Below are 15,126 nucleotides of genomic sequence, written 5' to 3' on the forward strand. Positions count from 1 at the left end.
TGAAGGCCATTATTCTAAGTGAAGTAACTCAGGAATGGAAAACCAAATACCATATTTTCCCACATATAAGTGTGAGCTAAGCTATGAATATGCATGAGCATACAGAGTGTTAAAACGGATTTCGGAGACCCCAAAAGGGGAGGGTAGGAGAAGGGTGTGGGATTAAAAACTACATATTGGGTACAACATACACTACTTGGGTGATGAGTGCACTAAAATCTCAAAATTCACCGCTATATAATTCATCCATATAACCAAAACCCACTTGTACCCCCAAAAGCCATTGAAATTTTTTAAAAAATGTTTGAAAAAAGGAAGAAAGACACATGGTAGCCATTCTTTAAATGTGGAAAGAATGGCTAAGGGAAGCAAGAATAATGTGAGAATAAGCACAGAGTAGCAGTGAATGTGGTATACACAGGAAAAAGTGAAGGAAAAGGGTGTCCAGAGACGCGGGCTCTCCGTACTGATTGTGCAGAAACCGGAGTTAACTCACAATTTTCAGTGGCACTAGCACTGTCAAGTGTTTTGTTTGTTGTTTGTTTTTTCACCCAAGAAAGGAAGATGTTCAGACTACAGATTGTGGTCAAGAAATTATATATTTTAGGTGAACAAACAGCGAGGTTTGGACATGAAGGAAGGCACATACACTGCACAGAAAAACAGCTCTTCCCAACTCTAAAATTTAGACGTTTATTTGGGAAATTTTGTTGGGCAGTCTAAATGGAGGAAGATTAAAAAGGACTTGGAAAATCAACAGGGTATCCTGCCTTCATGATGCTGTGAGGCATTGTGCCCCAGAGTGAAAACTGCATTTTTGTGAGTTGGTGTGGCAGGCTTGGAATACCACCTCTTTCAGCAGCTCACTCAGGTCTGGCGAGGGCTATTTGTACCTCAACGAGGGCTTCTCTCCAAGAAAGCCCTGAATCCTTTTCCTCCTTTTTCCTGCAGATTCACTGTAGGACACTTTTTGAAGCAAGAGCATGCATTTTCCCCCTGGCGCTCTGCAGCGGTTCTCAGAGCCCAGTGTCACTCACGTAGGTGGGACTGCTCTCAGTTCAGAGAGCCCTGGGACACTTAAGATGAAAAGTCCCTGGAAGTTAGCAAACAGCCATCTGTCACTCTGGCATCGATTTACTAAAAGTGACTTCTAGATTATTCTAAACCACTTTTAAAAAACAAATTAGTCACTTCGACTTCCTCACCCCGCAAGAGATAGGAAGGCAGCAGTGGAGTGCTCGCTCAGGAGCTGTATTTGTTTAGCGATTAGCCTAGAGCTTTGATTTTAGGGCAAAAGCGAGCCAGACAGTGCAGCAGACGTTAAGGATCAAAAAGGCCACCTATCATTCGCCGGGGACGACTGCCTCCTTACCTTGATAACGTAACTATTTCTCTGCATCGGATTTTAGTTTTTGTGTTTTTGTTTTGTTTTATTCTGTTTAATCACTTCAAGTATCTCATCCATTATTTGAAGCGGGCTCGGAGGAAACGTGCCGCATCCTCCAGTCCTTGTGCGTCTGTTTAGGTCTCTCCGAAGCAGGTCCCTCTCGACTCTTAGATCTGGGTCTCCAGCACGCATGAAGGGGTAAGGGTGGGGGGGGGTCCCCTATTCCGGCGCGCGGCGCTGAGCACTGAATCTTCCAGGCGGAGGCTCAGTGGGAGCGCCGAGAACTCGCCAGTACCGCGCGCTGCCTGCTGCCTCCCAGCCCAGGACTTGGGAAAGGAGGGAGGGGACAAGCGGAGGGAAAGTGGGGCCGGGCGGGGGGTGCCTGGGAAGCCAGGCTGCGCTGACGTCACTGGGCGCGCAATTCGGGCTGGAGCGCTTTAAAAAACGAGCGTGCAAGCAGAGATGCTGCTCCACACCGCTCAGGCCGCGAGCAGCAGCAAGGCGCACCGCCACTGTCGCCGCTGCAGCCAGGGCTGCTCCGAAGGCCGGCGTGGCGGCAACCGGCACCTCAGTCCCCGCCGCGCTTCTCCTCGTCGCCCACGCCGTGGGGGCAGGAACGCGGCGTCTGGCGCTGCAGACGCCCGCTGAGTTGCAGAAGCCCACGGAGCGGCGCCCGGCGCGCCACGGCCCGTAGCAGTCCGGTGCTGCTCTCCGCCCGCGTCCGGCTCGTGGCCCCCTACTTCGGGCACCATGGACACCTCCCGGCTCGGTGTGCTCCTGTCCTTGCCTGTGCTGCTGCAGCTGGCGACCGGGGGCAGCTCGCCCAGGTCTGGTGTGTTGCTGAGGGGCTGCCCCACACACTGTCATTGCGAGCCCGACGGCAGGATGTTGCTCAGGGTGGACTGCTCCGACCTGGGGCTCTCGGAGCTGCCTTCCAACCTCAGCGTCTTCACCTCCTACCTGTAAGTACTTCCCCACGTCACTCCGGGAGAGAGACTAAGAGAGGAAGGAAGGTTCGTCCAAGGCGAGGCTGGAGGCTCCTCGGCGCCCGCCTGCTCGTGGGGGAGGGGGCGAGTTTGTCAAGGGCATCCTGGCCAGGCCTGTTAGGGCCCCCAGAGAAATGCACGTGTCTCAGGGAGTAGCGTGCCGGCACTTTCTGGACCCGCAGAGAAATGGCTTCGAGTGCAACCCGGGAAAGCGCTGCTGCGCCGCAGCTTCCCAGTCCAGCGCTAGAAACATCGCAGGGCGAATTCCTGCAAATACAGGCATTTGCGTGCGGAGTGGACATTTGTGACCCAGAGCCTGGTACCCAAAGGCAGGCTGCCATCTGGTCCCCGCCCCAACCGCCTCTCTGCGTCTAGTCGCATTCCACGAAAAGATGGTCTGTAGAAAGTTTCCCCAAAGAAGAAACAACTTGCCCAGCTCCAAAGGGTTTTTAGTCTGCATCCCTTGCACGGTGACGTGATGTAACCTTTTTGGGTTTTTTTCCTCTTTTCCTCCCTTCCTTCCTCCCTTCTTCCTTCCTTCCCTCCCTCCTTTCTTTTTATTTTCTTTCTTTTTTAACGGCGTGATTAAAATGTGGCAACCACAAACCCCGATTAGAGCTGCCAGAACGTTATCTTTACCTTTGGCTGCCCGCGCCGCCCTTTGAAGTGCCCGCGGCCGCTGTGTAATCTTTAACCATCTCTTCCCCCGGGGAGGAAAGGGGAAGTGGGCTGAAGGCTGTTGGGCTGGTAAACAGCGGCACCGACACCCAAAGGGAGACCTGAAGCTCTCTATCATCCCTGGGGGATTCTCCCACCCCTTCTCTCCCCACTGCAACTTCCAAAGCCCTGAGGCAGCGGCTCATTGCGTAATTTTTTCTGTGGAAAACCCAGGCCCGAAGGTAACAGGTAGTTGGGTGAACGCGGTGACCCAGGAGGAACCCTATTCTCGGAGACCAAGGCGACTACTCTCTCCACCCCCGTGCAAAGCATCTGGGGCTTCATTCCTTCCAGCAGAGAGGCCAGGTTCTAGGCCACTCTGGGAAACAGGTGCTCCTTACCACAAGGTGAAACATTTAGGTTTTAGTTCAAGACATTGCAGCGAGCCCACCCCAAGCCCATGCAGTCCCAGTTTTCGGCTTCTCTGATGTACCTTGGCAGGAAAGAGTTGGGATGTTTGTGAACCAGTTCTTCCATCTGTTTAGTTGTTTTCTGGAGGGAAGAAACATGAAGAGGCTTGCACAACATTTTCCACTAGGTAGTGATTCTTTTTCTGGAGACAGAGTGAGGAAGAAAAAAACATCTTTTACTTGCTTTAATATTGTCTTTAAAGAAAGGTACCATCCTGCTAGATTTTAGGATTGGTAGATGGCAGGTCGCCTCCTCCTCTACCATAAAGCTATTTTGACTGCTTTTCTTTTTTACCTGAAAGAATGTTAAAACTGTTTCCCCACCAGGTTTCCCTTCAATTGCACTCGTGCATGTGGTAGTGATATCGTTCCAGGAATGGAAATCTCTCCTAAATGATCACGCTCTCAGAATTCACATTTCCTCCTCCTGAATAGCTATCTCTACTACAAAGCAGAATACTCATCCCCAACCACTCTAGTGTAACTGCTAAAGTCAGTGTTGCAAGGATCCCGCGCTCTCCAATGCAGTGAATTTCTGAGACCAGTTTGGCAGTTTTGCTTGGCAGCCTATAACTCCTCTTCCCCATCACCCTGAAGAAGTTTGACTGTATGCAAGGGAGGTGTGCAGTACCCCCAAACACTTAACTTACTATTTAAATCATACATTCATCATAAAATATGTTTAAGGATACAGAAAATAAGCTTATGAATAGTTCCAGATTGCTTTCTTCTCTCACTTGAAAGGACAAACATTTGTTAGGCTTCCGTTACTAAAAGTTGGCATAAAATTCTGCTTTAAACCATTTCACACATACCTCAAATGCATTTAACTGTGTCCTCCATGTGCTCGGGAGAACTTACTGCCACCTACTGCCAATGTTCCCTATCTATCTATAGATAGAACAGTCTATCTATCTATATTATAGATAACCTCTTGAAGTTAAGATACTATTAGGAAATTAAGTGCCATATTATTCTCATGTGATGACAGCCTGTACCCTGGCCTAAGAAGACATTTTCCCAGTGCCCTGTGAAATATTAAACTCAGAGTGTCTGTAAAAAGTGATACAGTAAATGTTAAATACTTATTTCTAATGCAACACAGTTCAGGGAATATGAGTGCTGAATATAGAAGTCAGTCCTGAAGTAAATGAGGAATGTGGTGTTCTTTATAATGTGTGATTTCATAATTTGGTGTCCCTATATACTAAAAAATGCCAGGGCCCATGGGATGCCCTTTGAACAGGTATTGAGGGTTTGGGGGCTTTGTTGGTTTCTTACAACCAGAGGAACGCTGTGCAGACATTAAGGGTAGATGATGCCCTCTTTTGGTTACACCTAGTATTCTCCGACCATTTCTGTCTTCACTTGTGCAGCCAAAACATAAAAGAGGAATTTTGATTTATTCATATTCAAATAAATGAGTATGTGTTCTACTGATTTTCTTATTTGAAGGAATAACTTCCCTTTGATGTTGAAAGGGAACACAAAGTTATAGCTCCACTCCACTGGGGCCCAGTAGAAATTAAGCCTTGATGAAAAAGTTGCAGTGTACAAAGACTGATGTGGTAAAAAGCCAGAACTACTATCTTTTATTATTTGTAAGAGGTTATCATCATTTATTTAGTCAAAATGTTATCACCCAATCCCCCTCAAAAAAAGAACAAGCATTTCCTTGTCTTCAAACAGATTGATGATGGCAAGTTCCAGCTGTACACATTTGGCAAGTAGCTGTACACATTTACCACAATCTGAGAGCTGGCTAGTCAGACTTGTAGGTAAAGAAAGTTTCCTACATCTCTTCACAGAATGCAAACACTATTTATGTGCCATTTTGTAATCTTTTTTCCCAGAAAAGCAAAATTTTAAGCCAGTGCAAATATTAATATTGATTCTCTTTTCTTACTGAGCTGCCTTCCACAGTAGGTCTTTAACTGGACCAATAAACCGAGTGAAAACGCTGGAAAAATCTCGATCTTCATCTCTTCTCTCCCCCCGCTGCCCCAGCAAGTGGTTATGGGCTCTGATTTTACTAACAGGGGCTAATAAAGTTTACTTAGCAGAAAATAAGGAACACACCAAGGTTGAGATGTAAAAGCAGACAATAATGGTTTACAACATTTAATACATCTCTATCTACCAGTTGTGATCTGTCCTAAATAAAGTAGTTCTAGCATCTAATCTCAGTATAGGTAAGTTATTTTAATGCATCAAATGTGGACATTTTTATTAATAGGGTCTTAAAAGTAAACTCCTCTCTGCTACTTTGATGGGTCTGTCATCTAGTTAGTGTGACATTCAGATAGAAAACTAAATCCTAATGAACATCCTAATATAATAAATATACTTTTCTTTATTGGTCCAGAACAGCTATTTTATTTTAAAAAGAAAACTGAATTTTTCTTTGCTGTTCCTTAAAGGCATTCACATTTCATCCATAAGCAAATGTATGTTATATAAACCAAAGGGACCAAGAGAAAAGATTTTTTTTAATTATATGTAGTTTGGTTACTTTTTCATATGTAACTTTGAAACAAAATTTAATTTTACACATAACTCCTAAAACTAATGTTAATAAGAACGGAACAAATGCCACAATTAGTTAAATCAGGCACCGCCTTAATATCATAAATGTGTTTTAAGTGTTTAAGATGCAGTTTCAAGATGAAACATCCTTTTTAGGATCTTCTTTGAAAATGAGTTAATATAGTTCTGCTTCTCTTATCTTAAAAGAAAATGTACTTTAGAAATGATTACAAAAATAGTAACTCTTATAACAGCCTTAACATTTAGATCAATTACAAACATTATACAGTTTGCTCTAAAATGTACTTTTAGAATTGTTTAAAATATAATGATGCCAGTAAATTTTCTTCATTTTAGTGAAGTTCTTTCTTTTTCTCCAGGATTCCTGGGGATTTTTTCCATAGGGTTTTTGTTATAGGGTGAATTATTAAAACTAACTGATAATTAGTCTAAGTAATTTTTTAAAGTAGTGAGCTCCTTCAAACAATTTTGTGGCATAAATTTAAAATAAATATTTACTGAATATATTTAACATATGCATGGCAGAGTTGGTGTGACAAGAATGAATTTTTACATATAATAAACATGATCTTCAGTTTTTTTCTTTCTTCCTTATGCATTTTCCTCAAAGTAAAGGAGTTCTGATGTAGCAACAAAAGGTAGCAATCATAAATGAGTTAGAAGATCAGAATCAAGAAATAGCCTGTGTAGTTAAACAACATCATGTTTTGATAATAGACCAGTCACACTTGGGTGTGTTTAAAGAAGTTTAGAAACACAAAACTGGTCTATGATTTCTGAGAGTTAAGTATTTATCTGAACTATTTTATTGTTTTCAGTTTTCAAAATATGTAACTATCAAAGGCATAGAAATTTCAGACCAAACAACTCAATAAAGCTATCAAAATTAAAGACATTATAGAATATTTATAATTTTATAACTGATACTTAATTTTGACTTACCTTAGCAAAGCATTTTTTAATATTTCTTCTATCAAATTCATGCATTTAAGTCATTTTAGCTACAAATTTAAGTATGTTTCTGAATGATCTAAATCACAGGCCATAAGACAGAAATGAAAAACACTAGTGGGTTGTCCAATGAGCAATTTTGTGAAGTAATGTTTTTGTTTGGTTCAGTTATTATGCAAATTTAGAATAAAGCTAAATGGCACATTTTCTTGTAAACACTTCCCCAGTAGATACTTCTGGTAAACTGAAGTCTTCATGAGAAGACAAATTCCTTCCTATAAGATTCAAATTCCTCACTCCAGTTGCAATATTTTCCTTTATAGAGCCTCATTTTGTAGTAGAGAGATGAATCAGACTGGCACTAAAGCCACAACTGGTATATTACAAATAAAACAAAATGAGCTGAGTATCTAGTCCTGTTGCTATTTTTGATGTATCTTGGGAGAATTTCACTTGTTAAATCTACCCATGAGTTCTAGCCCACTGCAACTCTTTTATTCCCAGATCTGTCAGCTTTAATCCACACTCTAATTTAACCATTGTAAATAACCAACTACATGCCCAATTCCACCTGTGGAACTCTATGCCAAAAGGAGACATTTCATAGTCTATAATGTGGAATTTTTAATTAAATTCTCATAATTCAAAACTGATTTTGTTATCCATAAGTTATATGGTGGGAAGCAGGTCCGTTCTTAAAATCTGTGGCATTTTTCTGTTTAATGGATTAAGCCCAATGGGAATGCCTGGCTTGAAACTGGAACGGAGAAAAACGTTAGTCATTTGATTTCAAGAAATGGAATAATATATCTAGTGGTAATGCTAAAAGGCTCTTAACAGGATGTTAGCATTAGTGGAAAACTATTCAAAAGATGTTTCATAAGCAGAAGTGCTTCCATATATCCTCATGTATTACTTCTCTTTTTAATGTTTAAGTCTGGAATTGGAGACGCTGAGATTTACTTGGAGAGTATGCAAAGGAACCAACTCCTGACCATGTAAACAACTTCCTGAAAGTCAGATGGAATAACACCCTAGGGTTTCATGGTGGGCTCTTTCCTTCAGGGCTTATTCTTCTTCTTTGGCTGTGAGCTCCTCCAGGGTAGGGCATTTTCCACTTTATATCCCAAGTGCCCATACCAATGCCTGGCTCTTAAGGGAGTTCAGTAAATACCAGTAATGTTGAATTGAGTAGAATTGGCTGAACCAGCTGCTGAAATCCCAGTGGCTAATAGGAGTCAGAGAAAGACAGGTGAGAACTACTAGTCCGCAAGTACAAACAACACAAGGCCACTGGCCACAATTATTGTCCAGCCCCATTTGAAATACAGCTGAATTGTGTTCAGTTTAAATGATGCAATGAGTTGTTTATTTTAACACATGCCATGATTTACATGTATAAATTACTTTATTATTGTAATAGCAATAGTCATAATAACTGATAGTTGTATTGTGTTTCCTAAGTGTTCGGCACTAAATACTTTACTCAGTCATAGGTCCCACAAAGGTACTAAATACTTTACTCAGTCAATGCCCTCCTTGTGGTGGGGCAACTTGTGACGTTAGGAATGATAATAGTACCTCTTATTAGGTAAGCTTACTGTAAGCTTATTTCAAGTATTTCCATTGCTCAAAATATTTTTGGATTTCCTTTGAAGTTATCTTCAGGGCCAGTTTACAGCAACCCAAGAAAACAGGCTTTCCAATTTATACTTATGCCTTGTAATCATTTTAATTGGTGCTGAAATATTTTGGCCCATTTTTCTTTTCAGGAACACAATTTATGAAGCCCTAATACCAGAAATATTTTTTTCAGGGAATTCCAGAGCAAAATGCAGATTTCAATTTTCCAATAATGTGAGCATTACGTTATATAGTTTAGGGCCAATATTACAAGTTTAGTAGACATCTTTTTATATATCCATTTTGTTACTACCACAGAAACAATTTTTCTTGTCTCCAAATCAGAGATAAGTTGCAGTAGCTGCCAGAGTATTGTGAAGAGGGATCAATAGATTGGTAACCACCTAGGCGAGAATAAAACTTTTTTCCTATAACCAGATCTATGTATCAAATTAAGTAGCTGCATTCTTTGGAACTATTTCTCAGTTCAGACAGACATGAACTTTCTTAACAGGCAAATTCTATTTGAGCTTGTATTCACCTTTAAAATGGATGAGATGAGATACATTGTTGTCACAAAGGTATCAGAATGTTATTCATTTGATTCACAACAGAAAATTGTTTCAAAGTTTTATCAAATCCCCCAATGTATTTTTAAACTTTGCATGGTTTAACCATTAGACAATTAGTGATACAGACTTATGTGTCAATTAGAAATCTGCATAAGTCATAGAAAAGTCCCCTCCTTCAAATAATGAAAAACCTTTTCTGAACTATGCATTTAATTTCCTCAGTCCCTTGATTCAGCTTATTAACCTGATATACATTAATCATTTATTGTATTACAAAGTCAACAGAAAAAACAGTACTGATGTTTAGAAAAATTAGGATATGTTTGGGGTACAGTCTCTAGAATGTTTTAAAATAGTACTCTCATACTCCAGCTTTTTACTGACTTAATTTAAAATTATTCAACAATCTCTAATTTTCAAATGTCCTATTTTTTCTATATGCACGTTTTCCACACACTGATTTTATCCTTCTTGCCTTCAGAAGGAGTGTTTGCTTCTTCTTCAAACAAGGACTGTGATGGCCAAGGGGGAAGAAAGTGTCTCGTGCACACTAATACACACAACAAGAAACAATTCCCTTTGTGCCACTTGCTTGGCAGAAATGATACAAACGTTGGCAGGGCATAGCCGTGAAGGGCCGACCCTTTACAAGGGAGAGACTGTGGAACTGGCTGCTTGAAGGCACCTTCAGTTCGGTTCAGAAACTGAAATGCAGAAGACAATCGTCCTGGCAAAGGGAGCCCAACTCCAGCTGAGAACGCGTGCATGGAGCTGACCTCCCTCCTCAGCCTGCCAGGCGAAATTAAGCTTTCCTCAAGTGGTCCCTTGTTAGCCTGTCCTTTTTTCCGTGTTGCTCATCTTTCACAACTAGAAGCCAAGTGTTTCAAACTGTTCCTCAGTTTGCAGCCAAATTCCTTTATTTCCCCCTTCCTCCTCCTTGTCTCCCTCACACACACACAAACACACACACACACACACACACACACACAAACTGTGGTGACTAACCTTACATGCGTGCCTTCTTTTCAAAGCCTACACTGAGAAAATAACCTTAGAATTTTTAAGTTTCACTGAAACACTGGTAAATACTTTTGTTCTCCTTTTTTCTTGAAACCTTGATTAAGTGGAGCAGAGACCTCTACAAAAGATGTCGATTTGTAAAAATAACCTTTCTTTGATCAAAAAAGCCACAAAAGTGTACTTCTCAGGAAAGTAGAAAACCACACATGATCTCAAGTGGAAAAAATATAAAGAATTTGCTGAATTTTTAACCTTAGTACATAACAAGGATATTATTTTAAAGTTGGTTGGTTAATGTGGGCTGTGTTAGAACTTTCAATGTGTTGTGTTTGGGTTGATGCAATGTTATTTTAATGAGTTTATTGGTTCGATGCACAAAACACCACATGATGCTTGAAGGTTTTAGGTTATAAATTTTCTCGTGAGGCACTTACTTGAAGGAACTCTGTTACATAATCAATTGGTCTTTAAATCTATCCGCACAAAATATAACCTTTCAGTTTTTTACATATGTGGTGATTATTATGTGATTATGAAAACCAAATAAAAATTTCCATAGAAGATGTTATATTCCTTAATGAACTATTTTGTATATATATTGAAGTTTTCACAATAAACATTTATTTCACAGTATTTGTTGAGTGAATCTACAAAGTGAATTTGGAGTCTTCTAGTAAAGACTGAGAATAAAGGATCTTCCTCTTTATTTTGTCTTTGTACTTCCTGTCCTGAAGGGACCCTTAGCAGACATGCCTGCATTTGGCAATAGGCCTACTCTATCATTGTTACAGTGTTAACTGTACAATAGAGAAAAGCCTAGAAAAAGAATGGCAAGAGAGGTGGAAGGGCTAATGGAAGAAATTTGCTACCCAAGGGACAGTGCTGACGGAACTGAGAGACTGTGAGTTACTGGACTCCACTAGACACCTGTTCCCAGGGGATACGCTTCTGCTGTGTCTCTCTTTGCCTTTCTCCATCCCTCGCTTCAAGATAGTATCAGAGAACTGAAAGGATGCCTTTTCCTTATCTCAGACACTTTTCCCACCGAGGGTGTCAAACTAGAAGATGAAAGGAAGTTTAGAAAAAAGAGTCCTTGGGATTTAAGTATCAACTCCAGTCACCAAAATTGGGGTCTCTGATTTTAATTTGGAAAAGCTACATTACTGTTCCTGTGGTGGAAGACCTTAACTCATGCGCAGCCCCTGTTCTTCAGCAGCTGTTGTTCTCTGGGACTCAGTGCAGTATAGTACAGGAGGAAGTTCAAGATCTTTTTTTATTGAGTCTTCAAGCTTGGGTAGCAAAAGGAAATCCTAGTTAAACCAGATTCTCCCAGGATGTGAGCATATCTCATTTGAAGATCTTAAAAGGTTTAGCGGCATGATTAACTGACAGCAAGTGTCCACCTTCCACCTCCCAGCTGCTGGCCTTCCAGGAAAACATCTACTTCCCCAGAGTCTTATAGTCATAAGTGTTAGGTAGATATGTTCTGGTCCTGAATGACTACTACATAGTAATTTGAAGCCCTCTTTGCCTTAGCTGTACGAACATCTCAGAATATAATTAATTGTATATTACGAAGGAAAGCAAATTTGGGGAGATTTATGTTAATTATAATAAACCTAATTTAGAGCTTGAGCTAATACCTAACTACATTTAGAGTAAGTTCTGTGAAGAACTAAAAGGATAATCTTTTATCCACAAATTACCAGAATGACTAAGCTGTATATCTAAGGTCACATTACACAATGCAAGACTGAAATTTAATCGTGATTGCTAGAGCATTACCCTAATTGCCCAAATAAACAGAATTAAAATCACTTAGATGGGTTACAAAGGATTTCAGTGAGTCAAAAGCTATGGCTACCCAGGGAATTTAGAATGGAAAGAACCTTGGAATTTACCTAATCCAACGTCTTTATTTCATAGATGATGAAATTTTATATTCATAAGGGGTTAATGACATTCCAAAAATCACGCAGCTAGCGAAGACAGAATTGGACTCCAGATCTCCTGAAAACCCCAGCCCAGTACTACTTCTTGGTCACCTTTATATTTCAATGTCAAATACTCGAATGAACTCAAAAACTCCCAGTTACTTTTCCAGATGTTGCCAAATAGTCCGTTGTTTACACATGTTGTGTATGTCCATATCTAGATATATACCTGAATTTTAACAATATCATCTTATTTTGATCCACTGTAAATACAGACACAGTGTCTCTGTATTACCTAAAAATCTGCAGAGCAAAAAGGAACACTCAGATTTAGTTTGAAGAATAATTAAGCATAATTAATTCCCCAAATGTCTGTTCATAGTTGTCATTTACTTCTTTTTTCTTTTTTTGGTAAAAATGGGAGTATGGCTATGTTGCCCAGGCTGGTCTTAAACTCCTGGCCTCAAGTAATTATCCACCTCAGCCTTCCAAAGTGCTGGGATTATAGGCAGTAGCCACCAGGCCCAGCCTCTGTTCATAGTAGTTAAATATGTGATTATTGTGATTAAAATTTCATTTATGACCTTAATTTGATCACATTTTGGTTGCCTTAATGTCTCTTTTAACTGTTCTCTTTCTCTTCTAGCAGTGAAATTGCACTAGTCCAGGGTCTACTCACTTTTTTCCTGGATAACTGTAGCAGTTTCCTGTCATGGTCTACGTAGACCTCGAACACATACACACACACTCCCTACTATCCTGCTACTCTCTTCAAGATGCACCTCTGGTCATGTCTTACCTATATTCAATCCTTCAATGGTGTCCTGTGATTTCATAATAACTTTTAACACCTCAGTTTAGCCCACAAAGCCAACTTTTTTTGCCTCATCCCTAACCTGCAACCCCTGCTTCCAATTCCCCCTCCCTAGCTCCCTGTTAAAAGAAAAACCTTAGGCAAATTAAACTTAACAGAGTTTAACTGAGCAAAGAACAAATTGGGCAGCCCCCAAACCAGAATAGGTTCAGAGAGATTCTGGCAATGCCACGTGGTTTGAAGAAGATTTATGGACAGAAGAGGGAAAGTGAAGAACAGTGAATGGAAGTGGGGTGCAGATCAGATGGGTTGATTACAGCTTGATGTTTGCCTTATTTGAACAGAGTTTGAATAGCTAGCTATCTTTGATTGGACAAAACTCGATGCTTGGGACAAGAGGAGGTTACAGTCTCTTTTCACATCCAGTTAGGTTGCAGCTTACAATGTACGGAGGAACTTTTAGGCCAAACTTAGAATATGTAAAGAGATAGCTTTAGTCTGAATTTAACACCCCAAGCTCTCTTCTCTCCAGCCATTTCAAACTGCATCTTACAATTTCCCTATTTCATGCCTCCAGGTGTTCACATGTGTTGCCATCTGCTGGGATTGCCTTTCTTCTTTTGCTAACCTCTATGAGTCTTTCCATACTCAGCTCAAATGTCACCTCCTCTGGGAAGCTTTCTGCAACCCCACATTTTAGAAACCTGTCTTTGATGCTCCCACATCATGCTGAACCCACTTTGATCATAGTGCTCACCACACTTGATCACCATATTTCATCTACTTGTCCGTTTCTACTACTGGACTATATACCCCTTGAAAATTGGATCAGAACACAGAATTCTTGTATATTGACCATGTTTTTCATTTTCTCTATTTTATGGTGCTTTGACATCTGGGAGCCTTACTGCTCCTAGAGAGACTGCCCCTCCTAGGGCTAGGGAATTCCTGGAGATAGCAAATGATTTTCTTGGGAATGCACCTTTCATATGCAAACCAACCAATCCAAAATCCACACCCCTTCAACCACTCCCTTTCCCAGGCTCTTTCAGGGCTCTTAACTCTAGGTCAATATTCTCCTGTTCTACTCACCCCAAGCTCAGATTTCAATAAATTGGGATAGCCCCTACATCCCACAGCACACTGAAACTATTCAACTAGCCAATCCTAAACCTGCTTACCCTGCCTTGTCCATTCCTTCCCATGGAAACCACAATAAAGGACCTTGCCCATGCTTTTCTTCTGCTCCTTCTGTCTCCAGACTGAGCCCAGAGCTTTTCTGTGTGGCTCTGCATGGAATGGTGGGCCCTCTCCTCTTGGGAACTGTGAGTAACAAACTCCCTGTTTAATGGCAGTCACCTCCTGATCTGTTGGCCTCATCACACCTGAATAATATTAACACCTACATTTTAAAACACCCTGTGTCCATGCATGTCTGCATCTGGGCAACTTCAAAAGGGCACGTAGCCCAGGCAGACTTGAAGGACAGTCAGCACAGTTTTCTCTCTGAAGGGCACTCTTCTGTTCCCCTAAACTCTATGTAAAACTCAAATTTTGTCCACATACCTAAGACATAAGATGCCATTTTCTAGCTACAAAATGTGCAACGGAGTGAGACTACTTGATATAATTTCTGATATAATCTTATAATGTGATGACAGAGAGATTCTTTCCTCTAAATTTGGCAGACTGATTGTTTTGAATATCCCAAGACAGAGGGAAAAAAATTCAAAAAGTGCTGTTGATGCTTTTACACATAGTTCCTCATTTGACCCTCCTAACAAACAGTAAAATAGTTGTTACTATCAACATGAGAACATCTCTTGATGTTAGAAATGAGAACATTTCTTGATGACTATTGCAGCCTTATCTTCAGTGACCTTGACAAGTTACTCAATGCCTCAGTTTTCTCATATGTAAGATGGCAATAATAATGACATCTACCTGACTAAGTTGTTGTGAAGATGGGTGAGATAATGCACATAAAGCACTTTGCATGGCACCTTACTTGTGTAGGATGCATTAAATGTTAGGTGTAATTATTTCTGTTGATGATGGTGCAGTTATTATCACACTAAACTCATGCTTTTCAAGTATACCATGTTGTCTGTTACTGTTATTCCCTAAATTAGCTAAATTAATTGCCCTGAATGTTTAAAAGTATA

General features: G+C 40.7%; 1 protein-coding gene across 1 annotated transcript in view; it reads left to right on the forward strand.

Annotated features, from left to right (window-relative positions):
- Nucleotides 1–1,384: 1,384 nt before the first annotated feature.
- LGR5 (leucine rich repeat containing G protein-coupled receptor 5) overlaps nucleotides 1,385–15,126 on the forward strand; it is a 146,945-nt gene continuing 133,203 nt past the window's right edge. The window contains exon 1 of the mRNA XM_031000975.3: nucleotides 1,385–2,349. Within this exon, the coding sequence (XP_030856835.1) occupies nucleotides 2,138–2,349 (212 nt within the window). The 5' untranslated portion in view covers nucleotides 1,385–2,137. The remainder of the gene's footprint in view (nucleotides 2,350–15,126) is intronic.

Source organism: Gorilla gorilla, chromosome 10, assembly GCF_029281585.2.
Source record: "Gorilla gorilla gorilla isolate KB3781 chromosome 10, NHGRI_mGorGor1-v2.1_pri, whole genome shotgun sequence".
NCBI classification, from domain to species: domain Eukaryota; kingdom Metazoa; phylum Chordata; class Mammalia; order Primates; family Hominidae; genus Gorilla; species Gorilla gorilla.